The sequence below is a fragment of the Buteo buteo genome, chromosome 27 (assembly GCF_964188355.1).
Source record: "Buteo buteo chromosome 27, bButBut1.hap1.1, whole genome shotgun sequence".
Classification (NCBI taxonomy): domain Eukaryota; kingdom Metazoa; phylum Chordata; class Aves; order Accipitriformes; family Accipitridae; genus Buteo; species Buteo buteo.
Genome location: NC_134197.1, coordinates 1881628 through 1905489, shown reverse-complemented (window position 1 = coordinate 1905489; position 23862 = coordinate 1881628). Strand labels below are relative to the sequence as shown.

General features: G+C 49.2%; 4 protein-coding genes and 1 non-coding gene across 6 annotated transcripts; 3 read left to right on the top strand and 2 right to left on the bottom strand.

Moving 5' to 3' along the window:
* Positions 1–53: 53 nt before the first annotated feature.
* On the top strand, positions 54–2012 carry NDUFB10 (NADH:ubiquinone oxidoreductase subunit B10). Its single transcript, XM_075058363.1, has 4 exons — positions 54–330; positions 991–1129; positions 1514–1653; positions 1800–2012. Exons 1-4 carry the CDS (start codon positions 69–71, stop codon positions 1898–1900), a joined length of 642 nt encoding a protein of 213 aa, XP_074914464.1. The 5' UTR covers positions 54–68; the 3' UTR covers positions 1901–2012.
* A 458-nt stretch (positions 2013–2470) lies between these two features.
* Positions 2471–5323, bottom strand: RPS2 (ribosomal protein S2). Its single transcript, XM_075058362.1, has 7 exons — positions 5135–5323; positions 4952–5041; positions 4383–4490; positions 3605–3778; positions 3362–3521; positions 2797–2888; positions 2471–2594 (listed from the first exon to the last, which is right to left on the bottom strand). The coding sequence occupies exons 1-7, from the start codon at positions 5288–5290 to the stop codon at positions 2514–2516; spliced, it is 861 nt and encodes a 286-aa protein (XP_074914463.1). The 5' UTR covers positions 5291–5323; the 3' UTR covers positions 2471–2513.
* Positions 5324–5855: 532 nt separating this feature from the next.
* LOC142045465 (small nucleolar RNA ACA64) lies at positions 5856–5982 on the top strand. Its single transcript, XR_012654609.1, has one exon. It is a non-coding gene; the product is annotated as a small nucleolar RNA ACA64 (small nucleolar RNA).
* A 638-nt stretch (positions 5983–6620) lies between these two features.
* Positions 6621–17308, top strand: TBL3 (transducin beta like 3). Of its 2 annotated transcripts, XM_075058513.1 has the most exons (22): positions 6621–6719; positions 6868–6919; positions 7004–7096; positions 7366–7413; positions 7713–7854; positions 8373–8457; positions 8927–9094; positions 9432–9507; positions 9943–10039; positions 10456–10652; positions 11035–11176; positions 11661–11719; positions 12253–12356; positions 13027–13177; positions 13322–13552; positions 14338–14408; positions 14822–14978; positions 15399–15457; positions 15939–16042; positions 16283–16354; positions 16767–16925; positions 17083–17308. In XM_075058513.1, the coding sequence occupies exons 1-22, from the start codon at positions 6670–6672 to the stop codon at positions 17193–17195; spliced, it is 2430 nt and encodes an 809-aa protein (XP_074914614.1). In that variant the 5' UTR covers positions 6621–6669; the 3' UTR covers positions 17196–17308. The 2 variants fall into 2 exon arrangements, with proteins under 2 accessions (XP_074914614.1, XP_074914615.1); XM_075058514.1 differs by lacking the exons at positions 6621–6719; positions 6868–6919 and having other exon boundaries at positions 7022–7126.
* Positions 17309–18420: 1112 nt separating this feature from the next.
* Positions 18421–21695, bottom strand: NOXO1 (NADPH oxidase organizer 1). Its single transcript, XM_075058273.1, has 7 exons — positions 21486–21695; positions 21296–21371; positions 20614–20794; positions 20166–20359; positions 19755–19868; positions 19357–19474; positions 18421–19099 (listed from the first exon to the last, which is right to left on the bottom strand). The coding sequence occupies exons 1-7, from the start codon at positions 21594–21596 to the stop codon at positions 18445–18447; spliced, it is 1449 nt and encodes a 482-aa protein (XP_074914374.1). The 5' UTR covers positions 21597–21695; the 3' UTR covers positions 18421–18444.
* Positions 21696–23862: the final 2167 nt, after the last annotated feature.

Here is a 23862-nt window from a genome sequence, read left to right as displayed (position 1 = left end):
GGGCTCCGCTGCGCCTCCAGGCCGGAGGCTGAGGCCTGAGGGGGCGGGCGCGGACTACATCTCCCAGCATGCACCAGGCTCGGCGGCGCATGCGCAGGGCGGCGCCCTCTGACCCCGCCGCCGGGGCTGTGTGGGGCGCCGCCATCTTCTCCGCGCCTCCCGCCGGGCCCGCCGCCGCCGCCATGCCGGAGGACAGGGACTGGGAGGCGTACAAGGTGCCTCCGACCCGCACCCCCGAGTCCGAGAGGATCACGTCGGTGCCCAACCCGATCAACTTCATCCAGACCGTCTTCAACTATGTCATCGACGCGCCCGTCACCTTCGTCCGAGGTACCGGCGGGCCGAGACCCTCCCGGGAGGGCCGGGCCCCCTCACTAGCGCGGTGGGCGACGGCTGCGGGAGCCGGGCCGCGGCACGGCCGGGGGGGGCAGGGGGAACTCGGGCAGCGAGACGGGCACGGGGCAAAGGCGAGGACGCGGGACACGAACGCAGCGTGGGCACTGGGACAGACAGAGGGACAGGCACAGGGACGTGGGGCACAGACAAGAACACAGGATGGACACTGGACATGGGACACAGACAGACAGAGGGACAGGCACGGGGTGTGGGGCACAGACAAGGATACATCAGGAACAAACACACAGACAAGGACATAGCAGGGTCAGAAGGACAGACAGGGACATTGGGGCACAGACAGAGGGACAGGCACAGGGACGTGGGGTGCAGACAAGGATACAGCAGGGACAGACACATGGATGTGGGACAGACAAGGACATAGGGCACAGACAAGAATACAGCATGGACACTGGGACATGGGACAGCACAGAGGGACAGACAGGGACAGGGGGCACAGACAAGGACACGGCACAGAGAGGAGGACTGACAGGCAGATGGGCACACAGGGGCTGGGAGCTCCAAGCTGGATGCAGACACGGCATCCACTCGCTAGTTGTGGGCCAAGGGCATTTGACCATGGGGCTGTTGCTGCAGAGTGGATCGAGCGCCAGCAAGCCAAGAACAAGTTCTACTACTACCACCAGAAGTTTCGCCGCGTGCCTGACCTGAGCGAGTGTCTGGAGGGCGACTACCTCTGCTTCTATGAGGCCGAAGCACAGTGGAGGAGGGACAGGTATGGCTGTCACTGGGCTGACACCAGGCAAGGCCACGCCACAGCAGAGCGCGCTGCTCTGGTTAGTCAGCCCTGGGAACCGCAGCAGTTGTCTTGAACTCACATTTTGGTGGAGTTTGGGGTGTTGAGGCAGCACCTCCTGCCCACCCCATTACAGAACACCCCTTTTTGTAGGCCTGCTGTCCCCTGCAGCACACCTGAGCTGAGCAGGGTGGCATTAGGACACATCCTCCTGCACAGCCTGGTTCCTACAGCACTGCTGCAGGACAGGGCAGGATCCTGTAAAAACCCAGAGCTGACCTTCCAGAGGGTATCATCGCCCCTTTGTTCAGCTTTTCTGTCATCTCTTGGCTGTGGTTGCATTTGTCATCATCTTTCCCACAGGATGGTTGATCAGGAAATCGTGGAGATAGTCCGGGAAAGGCTGGGCGCCTGCAAGCAGAGGGAAGGACCCAACCAGTTCCAGAACTGCGCCAAGGAGGCGGAGCAGCTGGCACAGGTCACCAAGGCATACCAGGACAGATGTGAGTACGGCGACAGCCTGCGCACCTCTGCTGTGGCTGTGACAGCATGCGGGAAAAGGGGGTCTTTAAGCCACCTCCCAGACTTCCCGTGGAACAGAGGCTTGTTTCTTTTTAGAAGACTTTTTAGACTTTGACTTTCTTTTTAGATGGTGATCTTGGTGTCCATGGAAATGCAAGGACGTGCCTGATGAAGCAGAAGCACAGGATGATGGAAGAGAGGAAGGCAAAAGAAAAGGCATCTCAGTAGATCTAAATGGTTAGCACCTCCCATGGTGGTGCATGTATCAAATACTGCGTGTCGCATCTTTGACGCTGTTGACCTCTACAATAAATGTGCAACCCAGATATCTGCCATACAACCAGAATCTGGACTCATTCTTTGAAAAGATCTGCGAACATGTAAGAGAATTCTTCCTTTTTCAGCTCTGCATTCCAGTTGATTGTTACCATCCTCTGAACCACAGTCAGCCCCCACCTCCAGGCACTCTGGCTGCCCTCACTGCGACTTCCCCTCTGGAGCTCTCCCCCACCTCCACGAACCAACAGAAACACTGTGCTGCTCTGCCCAGCCCTGGCAGAGAATTCCCTCAGTTAGGGTAAAGATTACATGCTATAGGACAGCACATTAATCTTCAGAGCTGGTTTTAGACCCCATTTAGGATTAATACATGATTAACAAGGATCAGGATAACGTAACATACTATTTCATTCAACAGATGTTCGGGCTCTGGCCCACAGACCTGAACCTACTCAAATCCCCAGCAGAGACTTCACCCATCTGCCCAAGGCATGAACCATCCCAACAAACCAATCACAGTTTCTTGTTCACTGATGACTTTATTGTCTGGTACAAAAACCACTTAAGTCGTTGCCACAGCAGCTGCCTGGGTTCTCTGCACCGAGACTCTGGTGTGGGTCTTTGCTAGATGATCAGTGAACTCCTGCAAAACATACAAACAAAAAAAACCCAGTGCTTTATTTTCTTAAGCCACTATCATGGGTTTCTCAGCACAGCACCCCTTTCCAACAAGGTGTGTGTGGGGGGACAACTGGGGTAGTTCAGATCCAACATTTTTACTTCATATTTCAGAGCTTTACTCTTCTTACTTCCTTTGTTTCTGCAAATCGCAGAAATACTCTTACCTGGTAAGGAGACTTGGTGAACACAGTCTCTTTCCAGAGGTCAGGGGTCAGATAACTGTAGGTCTTGGAGATGGCATCGAAGGTGGCTTTAGCTACGGACAAAAGTCAAAGATTGCTTGTCACAGCTACAGAAACCCCCTCACTAGTCCCTGCCCACGCAGCTCCAAAAATGTAGAATTTAGGAAGGAACAGGGAGACCACAGGAGGGTCTCTCTGATAATGCACACAAAACTCAAGTTTCTTTCTCTCTCCATTTACGACAATTACACTACTTCAAACAAGTGCAATCGCGCAGATTGGGAGATTTCTTTTTATTACCATCAATGCACATATAAAAACACAGTTTCTTGTAATTAACTATTACGGAACTTCAAGATCATCTACAGCAGAACTAGCCTGCATTGTAAAAGGTATCAGCAGAAGTCTTGGCTTCTACTTGACTGCAAGAAGCTTTTGATTCCACGCAGATTAAAAAATACTACATAAAAGGGTATGTTGCGTCCCCATCAATGACAAAAACAGCAGCGCGTACAGCTAAGCTACAACACGAAAGCCTAAAGCTTACCAAAGTTGCCCAGGGTGGCAGTGCAGCCCCTGGCCGAGGTGTAACAGTCATCGATACCAGCCATCATCAGCAGCTTCTTAGGGACAGGGGCTGACACAATCCCTGTACCACGGGGGGCCGGGATCAGACGCACCAGGACAGATCCACACCGGCCAGTGACCTAGGCAAACACAACGGGTTAGAGCTCCCAAAACACAGGCTACAGCACAATCACCACGACTGGGCCCAGCAAGTCATTCTCACCTTGCAAGGCACGGTGTGCGGCTTGCCGATCTTGTTCCCCCAATAGCCTCGTCGTACAGGTACAATGGATAATTTGGCTAAAATAATTGCCCCACGAATAGCAGTGGCAACTTCTTTAGAGCATTTAACACCAAGACCGACGTGGCCATTGTAGTCCCCAATAGCGACAAAAGCCTAGGGTCAAAAAAAAAAAAGCTCTTAGTGGCAGCCGCACTGCACAGGAACACTCTCTCAGCAGAACACAGTCCATCAGGGTCTCTCACCAAGAACAACCCGAGGTGCATGCTCAGCAGTGAACACCCACAGCTCACTCCAAGTACAAATCAGCACCTGCTAAAACTTGCACAGCAGAGCTCACAGTTCAAGCAGTCCATTTTTCCCCTTAGACCTTGTCCTTCAGTCAAAAACAGCTGAACTGGGATTCAATTCCTTGCTACAGCCTCATACTGGTCAAAAGTCCCAATAATTTCCAAACAGCATTCCCTCTTTATACCTGAGACTTCTCTCTCCGCCACAGGCCCTGCAAAGCCAACATTGCTGCACAAGCACGACTTAATTTCACACTAGGGCTGTTTCAGTAACACTTGAACATATTACTAGGGGTTTAAAGTTAATACAGTAACTTCATAAGCTACACAAGCTGTTCCCCATACCAAAACATTTACTAGATGCTAAAAGAAATAAAGGTATTTAAACTAATTCATTAATACAATACCAAAAAAGCAGCAGACAACACGCTCCAAGTTTTCAACATGACAAAACAGAAGAAATAGGCTACCTTAAACCTGGTACGCTGACCAGCACGAGTCTGTTTCTGGACAGGCATGATCTTCAAAACCTCATCTTTCAGAGAAGACCCCAGGAAGAAATCGATGATCTCTGACTCCTGCAAGAGTCAGTCATTTCATCAGTCACACAAGGCCACACTTTTTAAACAAGCACAACACAGCTAGTAAAGTTCCTACAGTTTAAGTTCAACAATTCTACAGACATATATTTTAATCGATAGATATTTAACTATGTTAAATCTTGCAGGCATTAACTTATTCTAGCATGCTAAGCAGTCCAACATAGCAAGTTAAAGTTTCATTTTTTCCATCACCAAGCAGAACTATGACAGTGAAACACTCGAGCAGCATGCTGCCCTCCCCACACAAGGCAGAAGGTAACACACAAAACCCACCACACTTCACTACAAGCGACTGCATCGGTCTTCAGCTCCGATCGTCATTAACATGACCACTCTTAACCTGAGCATCCCAAACAGCAAACGTAGCAACTACTGCGAGCTCTGCCGTTCAGATTAAAATTCTGCTACACGTTACTTCAACCTTCACAACAGCTTACCTTGATCGGAAGCGAGAAGAGATATATCTCCTCGAGAGACTTGATCTTCATATCCTTGACCAGGCGACCAAGCTTGGTGACAGGAATCCACTAGCAAAGAAATCCGTGGAAAAGGGTCACCTGCAGCCCCTCGCCACCCGGGACGGCCCCGCGCAGCCCCCTCCGGCCCCAGCAACCACTTACTTCCTTATCTTCGGCCTTGCCTCCGCGAGCCCCGCGGCCTCTTCCTCGGCCCCTACCGCGGCCGCGCCCGCGGCCCCGCAGCCCGGTCCCGAAGCCGCCGCGGAAACCCCCTCGGGCCGCTCCCGCACCTCCCGCAGCACCGGCGTCGTCCGCCATTTGCTAGAGCAGAGAGAAGGGGACGTTAACCGGCATACCGCCGCCACCCCGGCGGGAGCCGGCTACGCGGCCCCGATGGGGGCGGATGGAGCGCAGGCCGCGCCGCTCCCCCGGCGCCATACTGCCCGCCCGGCCCCGCTTACGTGAGCTCTCACAGTAGAAGGCCTTAGTGCCCCACCGCTCGCTATTTATACTGCGCGGAGATCTCGCGAGAGCACCGCCCCGCCGTGCGGGCCCCGCGCGATGAATGAGGAATACATTACGGTGCAGAGCGGCGCCTTCCGCTCACTTATACAGGGTGCGGGGCGGACAGACCCGCTGGCAGCCGTGCGCATGCGCTTCCCCCTATATAAGGGAGTGCGCAGGCGCATAGAGGTCATTCTAAGGGGAGCAGAGTGGAGGTGAGGTGGGGGGCGCTGTGTGCTGCCTGGTGCGCTCCTTAAGCTTTTAAAAGCCCTGTTAGGGTGTGTTTCTGGTGTTGTCTGAGCTGGCGTCGGGAGGGGAGGACCTCGGTGAACGGCCTGGGAAGGTTTTTTGGGGTTCGTGTTAGCTGTGGGTGCCAGGCGCGGTCTGAAAATCACTTGGGGTCTCCTGTGGCCCCCGGTGAGATAACTGTGCCGACAGCATAGGGAACATTAAGCTTATTGCCCACGGTAACGTGTGTGGGGAGTGAAACCCATGTTCCCATAATCCCTGTATTGTGGATGTGTGGGGGGATAACACGTGCTGAGGTCATGGCTGTTTCTCAGAGCGACTTTCTCCTCCGCCAGTAGGTGCTGAGTGCGGCCCGGGAGTGCTCGGCCTTCCCGGATGGACGGCTGATGGAGAGGAGCGGACCTGCCGGTGCTGCTGGAGGTGGCAGAGCTCGGCCCTACCTTCCTGGCTGTGAGCTGCCAGCCCCGCGGCCTGCGGTGCGGTGGGCTGCTGCTTCTTCTCCTTCGGCCTCGTTTGTTCCTCTTGGCCGCTGGTGAAGGTGAGCCTGGCAAAGCAAAGGGGATGCTGTACCGGACGATGACAGAGTACTCGCAGCCGGAGGGCTTTGAGAGGATTCGGTTACATGTTTTTATGCGCAATAAAAGATGAATTACTTGAAAGCTTGTTCGTCGAGTCTTTTTATTTGTCGTTCCCGTTGTCTAAAAATCCCACTTTTCCTTGTGGTTGGGGCGGGGAGGGAATGCTTGGTTGGGAAGCCGGGGTGGGTGGGAAGTACCGGGAGTTTTTTTCCCGCCATCGCAGGCGCCGCCTCCTGCCCGCACTAAAGATGGCGCCGGTGTCTTCGCGGTTGTGCGTCACTCGCATGCGCCGGAAGTGGTGGCCTTCTCCCGTAGCAACCGGGAGCGCCGGAAGCGGCCGGCACGCGGAGCGCAGCGGGGTCGGACATGGCGGCGCCGGCGGAGGCCGCTGTCAGCCCCGTGCGCTTCAAGAGCAAGTGAGGAGCGGCCGAGACGCGACGGGATCGCCGGGGCTGGGCGGCTGTGGCGGTGCTTGCCTTGGGGCTTCGCGGTCGGGAACGAACAGGCCGCCGCAGTTTTGGTTTAACGGTCGCTCTGCGATTCTCTCTCTCTTGTCCCTTCCAGCTACGCTGTGTCGAGGAAAATCGAGCCTTTCTACAAAGGAGGGCGAGTCCAGGTACTGAGGCAGCGAGGGGCAGGTTTGGGAATATCTCATCTCCCGGTTCTGTAACGTTCCAGGTTTCCATTCCCTTTTTTCCAGCTAAACCGAGATGGAAAGTTCATGTTTTGCCCCTGTGGGACCAAGCTGAACGTCATCGATGTGGAAACAGGAGCTCTCCACAGCCTCCAGCAGGTGGGGAGATCCAGCCGCTGCTGACGGGCGGTGAGACCACTGAGGGTTTTCCGAGGCTCCTGGGGGGCTTTACCGCTATCGCTGGCTGTTGATCTAAAGCTCCCAGGACCGAGAAGTGGAGAGGAGGAGGAGAATGGTGCTGAATGCTGGCAGATGCTGTTTGTGTTGTCTGTCTGTCTGTGCTCAGCACAAGCATGTAGAGAAGGGAGCTCTGAGAGCTCTCCATGGGTGGTTTAACCATGGGGTTTTTTTACCTTTTGTTTTTATAGGATGACGAAGAGGATATCAGTTCATTTGCTCTTAGCCCCGATGATGAGGTATGTGTTTGCTTTGTGGTTCTCTGTGCCACTCTGTCAGGCCTCCTGGTAAAGCCAGTGAACGCTGCAGGCTGTTCCACCTGGAAGTGCCCTCCATTTCCAGAGATCTCTGTGGCGTCTTCTCAGGTGCTTCCGTCTGTCTCCCCTTCTGGGCTTAAGTCAGACAGAAGAATGCTGAGAGACTGAGCTTTGACGGTGTCACAGCAGCTGGCATTCCTGCGCTTTGTGCGTAGGCACTGAAAGAAACTGAAACCTAATTGGTAGTTAATCATGCTTTCCTTCACCTTGCGTTTGCTTAGATCCTTGTGACAGGGAGCCGAGCCCTGTTGCTGAAGCAGTGGAACTGGCGAGAGAACAAGTGCGTTCGCACATGGAAAGCTGTGCACATCGCGCCGGTTGCTAGCATGGCCTTTGACTCTACTTCAACTTTGTTAGCCACAGGTACGGTCCTATTTCACTGTCACACGATGGGAATGATACTGAGTGGCCCTTCTGCTTTTGGATAATATAGCTCAGCTGGGCACAGCCTGAGGTAGTAATCTGAATTCAGACATAATCAGAAGAGCTTTTACTTAGAAGTGACATCTTGACAGACAACAAGATATTTTCAATGTTCTGTCTAAAATAGGTGTAGTAAAATGCTGATAAGTATCAGGCATCTATGAAATGATGCGGCATTGCTATTCTGGTGTAGAACGGGGACTCTTGGAGATGGAGGAGGTCAGGCATGACCTATAACGTAATTGTACTTCAGGTTTAACTCTGAGCAGTCAGGTTTTGCCCAGCTCTCTGAAAGCATAAGGTGCTCCATGGACTTCTCCTGGTGTGGGTTGTTGTTATTCGATTCATTTTTCTTTCTGCTGCCTTTGCAACCCATGAAATTTTACAGTTGCTGATATGTTGGACCTCGTGTGTCTCTCTCCTCCATAGTTCATTCTTATATGCCCTTCTTTTGTCAGGTGGCTGTGACAGCACCATTAAGATCTGGGATATGATCAAACAGTACTGCACACACAACCTAAAAGGATCTTCGGGAGTTGTACAGTAAGGACGAGTCATACTTGTCAGTCGCTGGCGTTAGTGTGGTGCTTGGACACTGGGATTGATGTGAAATGTCTTGAGTTAACGGAATATAAAGGCCCACTCTGAGCAGGTTCTGGGCTCTTCTGCTTCCTAATTTTTGAGATGTCTAGTGAAGGAGCAGGGCTATGACTGACTTTAGTTCAGAGACGAAACAGTTTGGTCAAGAAATTTGTTGGGATCTAAATGGAGTATCTGTGCTTGCTAGCTGATGTGCTTCAGCAACGTGGAAAGACTGGCAAAGATCAGTTGTAAATTTTCCTGGTGGGCAGCAGAGGAATGAAATCCTACAAAGAAAGTCCTCTTACAAATTCATGTCAATTGATCTGACAAACTCTTTGTGTAGAATGTATATTTATTTAAAAGTTGGGCTAATGCCAGCATGCCAGATAGTTTATTCCTGTCCTGCTCAAGTGCATCTCCTTCTGTCTAGCCTTGTTGAGTTCCACCCAGATATCTCCCGTCTGCAACTCTTCTCCTCCTCAATTGACTACAAAATCCGTATCTGGGACCTGAATTCCAGCAAGTGTGTTGCTATGCTGGACGGCCACTTCAGTGCTGTCACCTCGCTGACGTTTGCAGATGGAAATACGCTCGTTAGGTAAAACCTTGTAGATGCTTAGCCTTTCTCCCGTTCACCCCGCCTCTTGCCAGAGACTGGGTGTTTCTGTAGGGTCTGGGAAGGTTCTCCTGTGAGGAGAAGGACTGCTACAAGTGTTCAGTCTTTGCTTGGCCATACAAGTGAGTAACTGAGGGTGTCAGCACCTGTGTTTCTGGCAGTATACTGTGTTGCCACATGGAAGGCTGGTGCTTTCTTTCACCTGGGCCTTTTCAGAGAGGTGTTGAACTCCCACAATTCCAAATTTGCATTCAGAGCTTGAGTTCTGAGAACCTGAGTTGAATGGATTTAGCACTGAAACTGCTCTTTTAACTTGCAGTTCTGGCCGTGATAAAATCTGTATGGTGTGGGACCTGAAAACCAGAGAAAGTAAACGAACCGTCCCTGTCTACGAGGTGAAATTGCATTTCATTTATTCCTTTGAGATCTTTTGTCTAGGTCACAGTCCTACAGTACCTCTAGCTCTTCAGGTTCCTATATATTGTGCAATCAGGTTTCTCTCCCTTGTACTTTCCCAAGAGCTTAAAACTCTGTGTGTAAAGCTGTTTATTTTCTTTCTCTCCTTGCTTGGTGTGGTCATGCCTGGGCAGTTTGAGGAAATACATTCCACCAGTGCCTCAGTGCTGGAGGAGGAAGGAAGGACAGTCACATAAAAACTTTTTTCTGTCATTGTATCTGCTTGCCTGTCCTCAGTAACCATGCAGTCTGGGGCAGTGGAGTGTGGTGTGTGTGCGTCTATCGGCACTAGCAGGCTGTTGCACAGCTCTGGCTGCTGAAATGGGACTCTGGTCCCTTGCGCTCAGCTTTGTATTTCGCCAACTCTCTTGCAGAGCGTGGAAGCTGCCATCTTGTTACCTGGAAAGGGAAATTTCTCTCAACTGGGTGTGAAGAAGCAGGGGTTGCACTTTATCACAGCTGGCAGCAAAGGTGAGTGTCCTGGCATGTTGCTGCCAGATTTGTAGGCCGAGGAAAGATGGTACTCAAGACACTGCATTGCCATTATTCCTGGGATGTACATTCTTTGTGTGGCCGAAGCCTTGGGCTGAACTCCTGAGGGCTGGAGAGCAGAGCCTTCTGGCTCCCTCTGACAATAGTGTATGAGCAGGATTGATTAGGCATGCTGTGGAGCTTTAACTAGGTATGTTTTCAAACTGCAAAAAAGTTTGATTTGGAGAAAAACCTTGTGGCCTTTGTGCTCCTATGATTGGATCTCTTCACAGTCCTGCTTTAAAGCTATGTACCTTTTTCCAGTAGGCAAGGCCAGGGTTTGTTTTATATTCTTTGGAGAATTGCTGTGTAAAATGGTGGCTTGGACAGATAATTTATATCATCATTTTTGTTAGGCATCCTGAAAGTTTGGGAAGTTGCCACAGCTGCTTGTGTATACACCCAGCCTGTGCCCTTTGAGTTGAAGGAGGAGGCCAGCGAGCGCAGTCTCACCCAGTGCATGCTTGTGCCTGAGAGAAATGAGATTGTCACAGTGTCTGTGGAACACAACATTGTTTTCTATGACGCTCAAACTCTTCAGCTCAGGAAGCAGGTAACAACCCTCAGCCTCCCTTTTCCTGTTCCTTTGTCCATACTTTTGAGGATCAGCTCTGCTTTGGGTGAAAGCTTTGTCTAGGGGTGCTCTTGTGTCCTGCCTGTTCTTGAATTTTTCCTTGGTTAGAAGCCAGAAAGCCAATTTCACTGGTGGGGTTTTTCAGATGAATATTGCACAGAGACAAACATAGGAAAAAGAAAGCAGAACAGGCCTAGCCAGAAATCCCTCCTGTGCTCTGGCTTATGTCTAATAAGATTTTTACATGCAGTATTAAATGAAAGGTAGCAGTAATGCAGCCTCACTGAGCATGGTGCCATTTGGTACTTCTCTAACCAGCTGACTTCTCCCTGTTAAACTGTTTCTATTCTGCCATCCTCAGCTTGCAGGTTACAATGATGAGGTTCTGGATGTGAAGTTCGTTGGGCCTGGTGATTCTCACATTGTTGTGGCTACCAACAGTCCTCAGCTGAAAGTGTTTGAACTGGCAACATCACACTGCCAGATCCTCTACGGCCACACAGGTGTGTGTGCTCAGCTCGGATGTGGGTGGGTGGGAGGTGTGCAAGTATTTCTTTATCCAGCTTCTTTCACAACTCTTATGTGGAGACTGGAGTCCTTGAGTTCTCTCTGGAACGGCATCACAACAGGTTTTGGAGTTGTGTGGAGAAAGGATGTATTATGCTGTCTTGGTTTTGCAGACACTAATTTTCTTTTTCCAGGTCTGTCAGTTCAGTCCCTCTCAGTAACAGTGAGATCAATTTAAATTGGAGCTAAAGATGTAGGTTCGTGAGTGTGAGCTCTGAATGCAGTTTTGTGGCTGCAAGTGACAGACTTGCACCAATGCCATAAGCAGCCAATCACTCCGTAGTGAGTGTGGATATATTGTGTTCCAAGTGTCCCAAACCTTCCCCCAGTCAGTAAGCAGTGGACTCATTAATTCACACATTTCTGTTGTCCTATTTCAGTATTACTTTGCATCCAGCTGTTTTTTCCTTATCTGTCTAGAAACAATTCTTGCTTTGGATGTCTTCAGGAAAGGCCTGATGTTCGTCAGCTGTGCTAAGGTGTGTTAGTTTTCCTCATTTAATGAAACTCTTCATTTCTAGTGATCTTTATGGGCAGAGTTGTATTCCTTTTTGGTGATCCAGAAAGGGCTTTTATTCAGATGGAATTCCTGTCTGCTACATAGCCCAAATACAAGGTTCTTCCACTATCCCTTTTTAATTGTCCCTGGGGAAATGCGATTGATTGTATTGTATTAGCCCAAAAGGAGATGTCTCATTCTCCAAGCATCTTGCTCTTGCATTAGAGTTCAGACATGTCATTAGTGTGAGACTGACGGGGAGCTGAGCGTAAAAACTGTGTTGGAAGAAAAGGTGCCAACTGCCCTGATACACCCAGAAATAAACCTCCATGCTGGAATCCCAGCCTGCAGTGCACCCTGCTTGGCTGTGTCTGCCCTCCCCTGCTCTGATAAATGCAGGCAAAGGTTCAATCTTGAAAATAAGTGAATAGTCATGCTCACAGATGTGGTGAATGCATGGGGAACTGATCACTTGTCAAAAAGCACAGCAGTTTCTGTCCTTTCCCATTACAGGACAAAAGCCTTCGAGTCTGGCGGATGAACAAAGATGGAAGGGTGATCTGTGTTGCCCAAGGATTGGGTCATGCGCATGGGGTAGGCGCTGTCTCTTGCTCAAGGTAAAAAAAAAATCAGACAAGGGTTTCCCTTTGCAAATGTTGAGTCATGGCTGCTTTGCTGATCCTCACAGTGAATGTTTTGGTGGATGCCTGCCTCTGAGCCATGCTGTTTCTCATTCTTGGTCCCAGCTTGCCATGGTGCTCCAAGTTTGAAGGAAGAATGATTTTTTTTTTCTCGGATGCACATGTGTCTATCCATAGGTTTGCATTTCTTTGTCAGTCTAACTCCTGGTTGCCTGAAAGAGCAGCAGCTGGATAAGTTGCCAGATAAAGCTTGAGTGATCTGGAGAGGAGGGTTGGGGAGTGAAGGGAATGTGTCTGTGAAGGTGCTTGCTTGAATAGCATGTCTGTTTATCAGCTTTTCTCCTTTCTTTGTGCTGCCTAACAGTCTGGAAGTCCAGCTTGCCTGTTCAAGAGCTGCAGTATACCTTTGTCTGTAAATGAAGAGAGGTAGCAGTGTTCTTGGCTAATGTCTGAATTACTGGAGGCTGTGCCAGGGACCTAAGTAAAATGAAAGACAGCTTGAAAAAACATTAAGGCACTCTGTTTCACATCCCAGCAGAGTGACTGAATGTGTGTAGATCCCAGTAGGGGAGGAGAAGGCCTTTTTTTCTATGCAGGGGAAGCCACTGTTTTGCTTCCTTACACTTGACATTTTTATTCCTTTCAGACTGAAAGAAAGCTTCATAGTAACCAGCAGCCAGGACTGCACAATCAAGATCTGGAATATCCCAGAATCCCTCACTGCCAAAGCAAAAGCAGCCTTGATCTCCAGTCCAGAAACCCTTCATGCAAAAGTGACTGAGAGGGGTCATGACAAGGTAAAGCTCTGCCTGACATTGGAACATGCTTTTAGTACTTAAATCTTTCTCTCCTGTGTTGCACCCTACATTTATTACCTGTCTGACAGTTAGAGCGAAGATTTAAACTGCTTTGCACTCTCTGTACTTCTGTGACTTCTCTAGGACATAAACAGCGTGGCAGTTTCTCCAAACGATAAGCTGATTGCCACAGGCTCGCAGGATCGGCTGGCCAAGCTGTGGTCCTGTTCTGATTGCTCTTTGCTGGGTGTCTTCACTGGACATAAGCGTGGAATCTGGTGCGTGCAGTTCTCCCCAGTGGATCAGGTCTTGGCCACCTCTTCAGCAGATGGGACACTGAAGCTCTGGGGTCTTCGGGACTTCAGCTGTCTGAAGGTAATAAGAACTCAGACTGCCCCTTGCTCTAGGCAACCCGTGCATGCTACAGGGATTAATTAAGGCTGCTTCAAAAAAGAACGTGCTAGTTAATGCAGCTGAAATGTAGCAACATGGCCATGCTGAAAGAAGAGCTATCCAGGTCTAGCCTTGTTCTCCAGGATCTTGGATCTGTGAGCTGCATGCAAAGCTCCAGGACAAAAGCATCTGCACAGTGCTCAGGTGATCTTTCTCTTCTAGCTAACCAATGAGCAATGTGGTTGATCACAGGGGAAAAGCACATTCATGCTATTGAAAGACAGGTGGCTTTGCCTGACACAGCTGAGGCCATTAAAGCATGCACATTTAAATTTCACTTGCTCTTCGTGGCAGAGCTATCTTTCCAGCCCAGTAGTGTCTCACTGAGACCACGAGAAGGCAGTTGTGAACTCTGTGCCACGTTCTGCCCAGCAGTGTTACCTCACTTACTGGGTGCTTCATGCAGTGGCAGGGGAATCAACCTTTTGGGGAGATAGCCTATGCAGCTGGCCTCACCATTCAGACCATTTGTAATATGACCCCGGGCAACAAGATTAAGCAAGCAGGTTGTCTGAAGAAAGGGTATTGGGGACCAGTCATTTCCTACTGCCCTTTGAACCTACAGTAAAAGTCCCAAAGATAGAGGCTGCTTTTTGGAATTTACCTATTTGGGCTTTAGGAGTAACTATTATCCTATTGAAAGAGGACTCTCTCAAAAGGCCTGGCAACAACTCTTAACACTTTTGAGCTTCCTTTCTGTTTTCCAGACCTTTGAAGGTCATGATGCCTCTGTACTGAAGATCATTTTTGTAAGCCAAGGAACACAACTGCTCAGTAGGTAAGCACCTGCACCAGGAGTCTAGAGGAAGATGCCAAAACTAATCAGAAGAGAAATCTCTTAGCTGGTATCAGCAGCAAGTGGGAAGAGTCTTGTGCAATGGATTTAGGTTTGGAAAGACTGATAGGAAGATGCCATGCTAATGCCAAGCTTTCTGCAGGGGCTGACTTATCTTCCTCTTCTCCAGTTACGGTGGGGATTCTAGTTAGCTGCTGTGACATTGCTGGGTTGGTGACATACGCTATAGTTAGGCAGAGCTAAGGGTGCCTCTCATCCTGGACATGTTTGGTTAGTTCTGCTCCTGTGTGAAAGGCATTGAAATGGGACAAGTTTCTCTGGTATTTGAGGTGGGGCAGGGTGAGAATGGATCTATCCAGTGATTCTTTGTGTTGTGTTTCTTTCTCTTCCAAAAGTGGTTCTGATGGTCTCTTAAAGCTCTGGACAATTAAAACAAATGAGTGTGTGAAAACATTAGATGGTCATGAAGATAAAATCTGGGGTCTTCACTCCAACAAGCAAGATGATATGGTTGTGACAGCATCCAGTGACTCCTGCATCATGCTGTGGAAGGTGCAGTACGGGGTCTTTCTGTGTTTCCTCTCTGGGTTGGTAATCAGAATGCAGTTGGAGAGCTCAGGATCCCAGTGGCTTGTTCCTCGCTATTCCAGCATGACACGTGCTCTCCTCATTTTCTGCACTTTGAAATTGGGTCAGTAAGGCATATCTTGGGGTTTGGGGGGGGAGGGTGGCCATACTGTATCTCCCCAGTTGATGTTGTAAAAGGAACAGCAGATGGGCCTCAGCAGCCTGCCCTGCTGGTGTTCTAAAGGTGGTTTGGAGGGAGGCTGCAAGTTGCTGGATTTAACACTTAAATTACTTGACCTAGAGATCTTGCTGCAGAAATTGGTCTCCTAATCACTTGATGGCTAAATAAAAATTCATCTGTATTAAAGCAAGATCTGACAAAGTTGTATCCTGTTTTTTTTATAGGATGTCACTGAAATTGAAGAGAAAGAAGCGCAAGCTAAACAGGAGGAGCAGATTATGAAGTAAGTTGATCTTGTGCAATAATGAGCTGTGAAAGGCAAACTCTGTCCAGTGATACTGTCCACACCTAGAGCCATCCAGCTCCATCTAATCCGAATATTATATCATTTAGCTATTTAGAGGCTGTCAAGGCACAATTGTCTCCTGTACTTTGGAGTTTATCTTTAGTTCCTGATACTGGCAGCTTGATAATTGATTAGTTTTATGTTTATGCACTGCTAAGAGAAGCAAAGTCAAACTGCTGAAACCTACTTTCACTTTCTCCTGCTTCAGCCAGCACTGAATAGTTCAGGGAGCCCTTGAATGTGCCAGGGTAATTATCTGCATGAGGGCACTGAGGCATTCATTGGCAAGCAGTATTGACTTTTTGGCGTTAAACCTCCGCACATGATTATTATTGCTAAATCTGCTACTTTCTGTATAGCGTTTTTTTCCACCAACCAAATATTTGTCTTGCTCTCTTGACCCTGATTTGTCTTCCAGAGAGCAAGAGCTTTCTAACCTGCTTCATGAGAAAAGATATCTCAAAGCTTTAGGGTTGGCAATCTCTCTGGATCGTCCGCACACAGTGTTGATGGTGGTCAAAGGTGAGTCCACACTGTGCTCTGAAGGTGTTTTTCTGCCCTCTCTGCTTTCCAGAACGTCTCTTCCAGGTAGATGACGACTACAAAGTCTAATTGTCTGAAAGCCTCAGTTTTCCCTTTCTCTTATGGACTCCCCTTTTCTTAAGTGAAATCACCCCAGAGAACCAATGGTCTCCCTGCTTCTCAGCCCATGGGTGTGTGGACTGGACTCTTTCATGGACTATTCATTTCTTTTCTCTGCAGCCATCCTCAAGGAAACTGACGGGAGAAAGCACTTGGAAGAGAACATTGTTCGGCTCCGGAAGGACCAGAAAGGTTTGTTGCAACATGGTTTAAGTGCTAAATAACCTTTCAGGTTAGGGGCTTGTTTTCTCAACTGAAATTAAAAGGAGAAGAATCTCCCTAGACTCAGCGTTTACCACTGAGCTCTTGCCACCCTTGAGCAGGACTACTGCCCATGGCAGCTGCTTTGTTACGGTGCTACTCGTGGTGCACACCAGCAACTGCTCTGAGCTGTGCAAGTGGCTTTGTCTGGCCTTACCACCCCCTTGTTTAGGATGTCCCTGTGGCAGCTCAGGAAACGGTTCTGTCTGTAGTTGTTCTGTCCCTCTGGGCTCGTCAGTCACCGTGTGTGGGAGCTGAACCGCTCTGTAAGAGAGAAGAGATGCTTTCTAACTTGGCGTCTCCTGCGTGCCAGCACCTGTGTACAAATTTCCTTCCTCCTTAGAGGCAGTGTTAACATTTTTGGTGACGTGGAATACAAACTCGCGAAACTGCCACGAGGCCCAAGCTGTCATGGAAACCCTCCTGAAGCATGAAGCACCGGACAGCCTGCTGCAGTACTCGGGCATTAAATCTGCTGTCGAGTCCCTGCTGCCTTACACCGGTGAGTCACGCTGCAGGGATGGGCTGAGCCTCAGGTCTCCTCCTGTCTTGTCAATATTCCCTCTTTGCCTTGGTCTGAAGAGAAGAGAGACTTTTGCACCCTATTCTGGTGAGCTTTCTCTCCTGTGATGCTCATCATTGCATTTCTCTCTTTGCAGAGCGCCATTTTCAGAGACTGAGCCGATTGCTACAGGCCTCCATGTTCATTGATTTCATGTGGCAAAACATGAGGCTGGCTGATGTGTCCCAGCAGGAAGATGTGACTTTGTGACCCTCCTCCCACCAGTTGCTCCTTCTGGAGGGGAGAGTCTGAACTGCTTTCCCACCAGGTGTGGCAACTGGAATATTCCTGTATTTTATAATAAATTTTTAAAGTTTGAATTTCTAAAACAAGTCCAGCATCCAGTCTCCTTGGGGCTTAATGAGAGGGAAGGGTCATTTCTTTGGCCAAGCTCTGGTTTCCCTTTGTATTTTCACCCCTGAATTTTCAGGCCCAGATACTTCAACAAGACTTAGTTTGGAGAAAAGGCAGAACCTGGCTCTGGACAAGCAGTTGGTGTTTACTGGGAATTTAAAGACTTTACAGAGTGGAGAGAGGCTACTGGCGATGTCATATCACATCCCAAAGCCCAGCTAGGCAGTGTGTATTGATCAGTGTTGTGGCATTGAATATTTGCTTTGCTTGGGCAAAATGCAGCCTTGGCCAAGGCAGGTTTCTTCCCTGTGCCTGGCCTGAACGTTAACACCTGGGAGGGAGATAAACGCAATTTTAATTCCCCAGCTGGCAAATTTTTGAAGTATAAAAAACAAGCAGTCTTTGTAGATATTTATGTGTATTTTATTTTAGAGACAAAAACCACCTCACAAGTTGGTTAAATTGTTTCAAAAAAAATTAACAGATACCTGGGAGAATAACTAAAATTAAAGGTAGCAATCTATATAAAAGTCTTAAGTTTTCCTATAACTATTTTTCTAACTCAATTCTAGCAAATGAGTTTAGGATGAGAACTGGTGTGAGTTTCAGTAACAATCAGACCCCCTTGAAAGAGGAATGTTTTGCTCATAAGAATGAGCTCTGGCCCCCTTAGTTGAGAAACAAGCTGCTGTACTACAACCACTTTTGTTTCTGTGCCTGCACAGATGTCACTGCAGGGAACAGACAGAGATATGAGGTTCCTAGCCAACAGATTTTTTTTTTTTTGTTCTCGCAGCCATTCAGCAGATCCCGTGATGAGTTAAACCACTAAAACCTCTCCCACTAACTCCAGTAAAGTCCCTCCTGGCTCCCCAGCCTCCCAGTGCAAGCTGCAGCACAAATCGCTGTTACCCAGGGAGGCAATGTCCACATGCATGTTCCCTCAGAATCTAACCGTGTCCTTGGAAAGCAACAGTCCCAAGCCCTGATGCTCCCTGTGCCACTGCCCATGGCTCCTGCAGGACTTTGGTGAGGAGGGTGCCTGGCTCAGTCGTGGTGCTGGCCCAGGGCTGGGTCCGTGCCCCCCCCCAACTCCCCAGGGGCACTAGTGCACGCTCTGGAGAGGGAGCAGAGCCTGGAGGGCTGGCCGGGAGGAAGACTGCTGTACGGCTCGCTTCGTGACGGTGCTGCACTTCTGGAGGATCTCGTGGGCTGAGGGGCGCGCGGGCACCTTGGGGACACAAGCGGCCAAGTCTGGGTCAGTGAGGGAGGAACTTAGATCAGCTGCAGATGACTCCACAAAGCCAGAATCGTTCCTGTCCTTGTGGGTGAGGCGCGGAGACTTGCTGCTGCGCGTGGCCAAGGCATGTCCCACGGGAGAGCTCCTGGCCTGCTCGACTTCGGGCAGAGATCTCGACAAGTCAGGCTTCCAGCTCAGCCGGCCACCCTGCTCGCTGCTGCTCCCCGAGCTGAGGGACAAGCTGTCTGACTCCAGGTCTGGGGTGGAGCTGGCCCTGGGCAGAGACTGCGATCTGCTTCTCTGAGAGCTCACGTCCTCTTCAGTCCGGTCAAGGGAAGAGCAAGCCTGAACCCTGTGCTGTCCTGCAGCCTCACCCTGCGGCTGGGGAGCCGTCAGGGAGGAGCAGAGGTTCGGGGTGGAGACGTTGAGCCCACAGCTTATGATGGTCTGGAGCTTGTGGTGAGGATTCTTGTAGGGCTGGAGGCACATGGAGGGCATGTAGCCAGTACGGCCGTTGTATCTGAGGGGGGAGGATGAAAAGGAACACTGAGAAGAGCCCTTCTCCCAGCTCAGACCATGGGGAGGGAGCAGAGCACCCAGGGGACTCAGCCCGATGCTGTACATGGGGCACGAGGAAGGGGAAAACTGTCCCTAGCTAAGGGCACTCAACTCAGGGGGAGCCCCTTTGCACCCTGCTTGGGGAGGAGCAGGCAAGAAGCACCTGCAGCAGGTAACCAGCTCCCTCAGGGAGTGAGCGCTTCGGAAAAGCCTCCTTACCGGATCAGCCACCAGCCATTGTCAGATTTCCTGACCACCTCCACGATGACACCATTGTTCAGCGAGAGCTCGTCTGCCTTCTGGGACTCGTAGGCCCGCACAACAAAGTACAGGCTGCCTGCAGAGAGAAGGGGGATGTTGGTTTTGCCTTGCAGAGAAAATGCTTCCATCCCTGTGACAGACCAGCTCAGCAGCCCTGGGGAGCAAGTGAGAGCTGCAGGGCAAGTGTCCCTGTGAGTGACTGATTTGCTCGGAGACCCTGCTGGTGGCAGGGCTCATCAGAAAAGTCAGAGATCCAGGCAGGGACTCCAAGCAATGGTTAAAGTGGCAGGGTTTTTTTCAGAACTCATTTTTCTGAAGGCAGAATGTGGTGTCCCAGGGATCAGAAGCATACTTACCCTCCTCATTTGAGCTCAAGGCATTCTGGATGTCCTTGTGGACGTCAATCTCTTCCAGGTATGAGGCTGGGAACCAGGCTATCTGCTTGTCTGCGTTTTCCACTAGCCACCATCCTGCAGCAAACAGCAAAAAAAAAGGTTTTTAACAGCCTGCAAGTAGACAGATGACCATAGTCCCCGGGTAGGGGCTGCTCTGCCACAAGAGACAGGAGGGACACTCTGCAGAGTAGCTCAGTGCCTAGCCGATACCATACTGACACTTTGTTCTTTCCTCCCATGTAAAGCCAGGTAAGCACACCACATGTGCAAACACCCACCCACACCTGTGATGCTACTGACTCGGTATTTGCCAAGCTATGAATCAATCTACACCATCCATCCCTGAAACAGAAGAATCCCTATCAAACATACCAGTCATGTCCTTGATTAGCACTTCAACAATTTCCTTCTTAGCGACTTTGAAAGTCTTGTTCTTTGTGTCTTTGGTTTCAAAGGTTTCGATGCATCTGTAGCTCTGGGATGCCTGGGGATGTGTAATAGAGGAGAGCTGCTGCCGTGGCTGGTTTTTCTTTTCCGCTCCAATTTCTGATGGCATTATCACAACACTGAAAAGTTTAATATCGGTTTACTGAAAACTCACTGAAGGTTGAGTTTAGTATTGATTTTGGTAAAATCATCTATGCAATAAGCTAAGAAAAGCTTAGGCATCAGAAACACAAACATGCATTAAAGCATTCAGTAGAACTTCCCTGCTTTGCTGCCCTGGTATGTAACTGCTGTTTCTCTTCTACCCATATTCTATAACATTTCTGTTTCATGAAGATACATGCAAACAAAAAATACAAATATGATTTCATACCTGTTTTCAGGAAAGGAGGGATCTAGGTCTTGGGTCTGTGCCTTGAAAAACTGAATCACATCTTCACCCTGAGAGATTTTAGCATCTGTTTTCAGCAGCTCCTGGGAGTAAGTTTCCAGCAGTTTCAGTATCTCCAGGCACCTGTTCAGCTTCCCACTCTTCCTCTGCTTCACATTTGCATCTTTAAAATAACAAGAGCAAAGTTGGTGTAAGACAACAACGGATCTGGATGCCTTGAGAGCAGCATCTTTTGCCTGAAGATGGGGGTGCCCTCACCTACCACCCTTCCCCGCAAAAGCCCGAACTGTAAGAAGCCGAGACAGCAGCTGTCTCTGCTTCCCTATCATTTTCGATAGTGCCTGATACAATTTTTGAATATCTAAAATTTATCCTTGTTCACATTTAAATGTTGCAAGCAGCTCTGGGCCAATATTTAAAGTGTAATATTAATTTACCAAGTGCAATTATCTACTAAAAAAAAAGTCTTTCTGGGTTATTTTAAGTCTGTAATAGACCCAAGCACATTGATGCAACCCAGCAGTACCATGCCATGAGCAGGAGCATACTGTTAATCTGTTCCAGAGGAGGTCAGACGCAGAGACTGAAGTCTATGTCATCAGTTACAACTGTCCCCGACAGCTCTATCATGTTTGTTGGTCCATCAGAGATTTGCTCTCCTTACCTTTAAACCTGGGTATTGTCCGGTCAGATCTCCTGAGTGAGCCACTCTCAATGGGGAATTTTCTCTTCAGCTCTTTCTAAAAGTGAGGAGAAGGAGAGAATAGTGGTGCTTCGCAGCCCTGACACATGGCTGGGCTCCTTTTCCCCCTCCCAGGACAGGAATCATATTTTTCAGGGAAATATTCACTTACATGGAACCTCTTAAAGTCTTCAAATGTCCGGTAGATGAGAATGTTGTTCTGATCTGACCAAGACACAAACATCATGTAGTTCTGAAAAAATAAAAGGGAAAAGAAGTGCATTTTTTTAAATTACAATGTTCAATATTGGATGCTTTCAAGCAATCAGCATTTGCCAGGATCTGTGGTTTAGTTCTGGCTTCAGGCTACAAGACTGTCACATTAAAAAATTAAGTTAAACACTAGACCTACAAAAATATTTCGTTAATTTTAGAGTCCCAAATGGATAATCATTGTTAAAACTGGAAGAATTTTATGACACTGTGAACAGAAAGACAGCAGAATGGAAGATAACCATTTTCTTATGCAAAGAAGCCCATTAAAAAACAAGTCCAAGACCCCAGTCCTAGATCACAAAGCTGTGATCCCAATACTGTGGGGAAATGAACAAGTATACCCCTGTAAGAATAATTCAAAAAAGCCCTCTAGTTTCCCAATTTGTAAATATTTAAGGAGGAAAAAAAAAAAAAAAACAACACAAAAAAGGCATTAAAGTACCTTCTGCTTTCTGCATTGCATCAAGCCTACAGCCTTCACATCCACTGGGTACCTGCCGGAGCTCATCTTCCCCAAGCCTGCTCCTCCCTCCCCAGGGCAACTGGAGGCTGAGCAGAGATGCAGCTCCAGGCACAACTCCTGTGTTTAAATATGCTGGAGATGGAGGCAGGGCACAGGCATTCCCGCGCTTCCTCCTCCGCCCAGTAACGCCGGCAGAAATTCCGTAATTTGGCAAACTACCGCGTGCCTTTTACCTGCCCCCCTGCTTGTAACATGCAAATACTTTGGAGTGCAGGTGGCAAGGCCATAGTTCAGAGAGCTGGGGAGGAGAAGCATCTTATCACATCCTTGCTAGAATAATGCCGGGAAGTGAGCCTGGCCCTGCGACTGAGTCAGTTTATCTTCCCTGGGTGTCTGGGAGGTCACTGGGGCAGCAACACCTGCTGTGAACTAAAATACATTTCCAGGGATGGATGTGTTGTGTTTATGGCTATATTGCACAGACGTGCCTGTCGGAGTTTCCTGCAGCTTGGGCTGCGCTCACACCAGGTCCAAAAACTGATTAAGAACGCAGCTTCTTGTAAAGCACAAATCAGGCACAACTCGACGTGTGTGCTAGCTGTTACAAATCTCTTTTCTTTACTGCCTTGTCCCATCTGCTAAGATACTTCATTTTAAATGGATTTCTGGTAGCTATAGCAATATTTGCATGCTCTCAGAAAGCAGCGGGAGATGCTGATGCCAACGTTGCTGGAGCAAAGGATGAACAAACACATCCTTGGGGTGTAACTGAAAAAGTCCCAAAGCTTCTCAGGTGCAAATACGCAACAGACCCTCAGCTCCAAGTGCCTTGTGCTCTGTCCCGCATTGAGCCGGGTGTCCGTACCCACCCAGGGCGACCAGCAGCTCTTCCCATGGACCCGCTCCCACTGCCTGGAGGCACAGCAGGAACAGTAATTACAGCCCTGGAAAGCCTGTCCTTTCACTGAACTGCTGCCTTTAGCATGCCTCAGGTTATGACTTGGCTGATGGGCATCTGTGTGATCAAACCACCTTCTCCGACCTCCCTGCCTCTCTTCTTTGATGAAGCCTAAATTGAATCATTATCATTATTGGAGCCCAAATTGAGAGGCTCAGCCCTGCCTTCCCTTTCATTTTCCAATTACACCTGGTGTCTCAAAACCCTCAGCAACAGCTGCAGATGATTTTTCATCTACCAGAAACGCCCTACCAGAATCTGAATGGGAAGCCAAACAAGAAGATTCCTTCTGGATGGCCAGAAAATACCGTGAGCAGGGCCGTGGTTTGTGTTTCATGAGCACATGAGGCTGCTCCTGCACAGCAGGATGGCAGTTTCTGGGGACAAAGGAAGCATTTTCGTTGCAGTTCAATCTATTGCTGCTGGATATCTGTTCTGCATTGGGAAAGGAAAGTTATCCAGAGCGCACTGCGGTCCCATGTGCAGATTTGGTGGGAAAAACCCTTCGATGGCATCTCCAGGGCACTTCCTGGCTCATGAAGCTAGACAGGAGCTGCCCTGCAGAAAGGCGAGGCAAAGCAGCTCACTGCCCTCAACAGCCCCACAATCAGACCCTCCATCCTGCTGTTCATAAAGGGTCCAGCAAAAGCACGTGCTGTTAAATCTACCTGGCTCAAAAGGTAAGGTTTTTATGTAGAGAGAAGAAATCACTTTGTCCAGCAAGTTTATTCTTTACAATTGTGCTTATCTAGTAGCTACCAGTCTCCGAGGTGGCAAAACCCTTTGCTGACTCCCTGTCATCATACCGACACTCACAGACTTCTCCTTGGGAGCCAAGCCAGGGCCAAGCTT

Bases quoted from the DNA above. Each gene is read 5' to 3' on its own strand.
- NDUFB10 (XM_075058363.1), top strand. From the start codon at position 69: ATGCACCAGGCTCGGCGGCGCATGCGCAGGGCGGCGCCCTCTGACCCC. The intron at 1,130-1,513 runs GTATGGCTGTCA...TCTTTCCCACAG, and splicing joins GCACAGTGGAGGAGGGACAG to GATGGTTGATCAGGAAATCG. The intron at 1,654-1,799 runs GTGAGTACGGCG...CTTTCTTTTTAG, and splicing joins CAAGGCATACCAGGACAGAT to ATGGTGATCTTGGTGTCCAT.
- RPS2 (XM_075058362.1), bottom strand. From the start codon at position 5,290: ATGGCGGACGACGCCGGTGCTGCGGGAGGTGCGGGAGCGGCCCGAGGG. The intron at 3,779-4,382 runs GTAGCCTATTTC...TTTTGACCCTAG, and splicing joins GTCAGCGTACCAGGTTTAAG to GCTTTTGTCGCTATTGGGGA. The intron at 2,889-3,361 runs GTAAGCTTTAGG...TTTTGTCCGTAG, and splicing joins TGCCACCCTGGGCAACTTTG to CTAAAGCCACCTTCGATGCC.
- TBL3 (XM_075058513.1), top strand. From the start codon at position 6,670: ATGGCGGCGCCGGCGGAGGCCGCTGTCAGCCCCGTGCGCTTCAAGAGC. The intron at 7,855-8,372 runs GTACGGTCCTAT...TTCTTTTGTCAG, and splicing joins TTCAACTTTGTTAGCCACAG to GTGGCTGTGACAGCACCATT. The intron at 16,926-17,082 runs GTGAGTCACGCT...CTCTCTTTGCAG, and splicing joins GTCCCTGCTGCCTTACACCG to AGCGCCATTTTCAGAGACTG.
- NOXO1 (XM_075058273.1), bottom strand. From the start codon at position 21,596: ATGCACTTCTTTTCCCTTTTATTTTTTCAGAACTACATGATGTTTGTG. The intron at 21,372-21,485 runs GTAAGTGAATAT...CCTCACTTTTAG, and splicing joins AAGACTTTAAGAGGTTCCAT to AAAGAGCTGAAGAGAAAATT. The intron at 19,100-19,356 runs GTAAGGAGGCTT...CTCCCCCCTCAG, and splicing joins AATGGCTGGTGGCTGATCCG to ATACAACGGCCGTACTGGCT.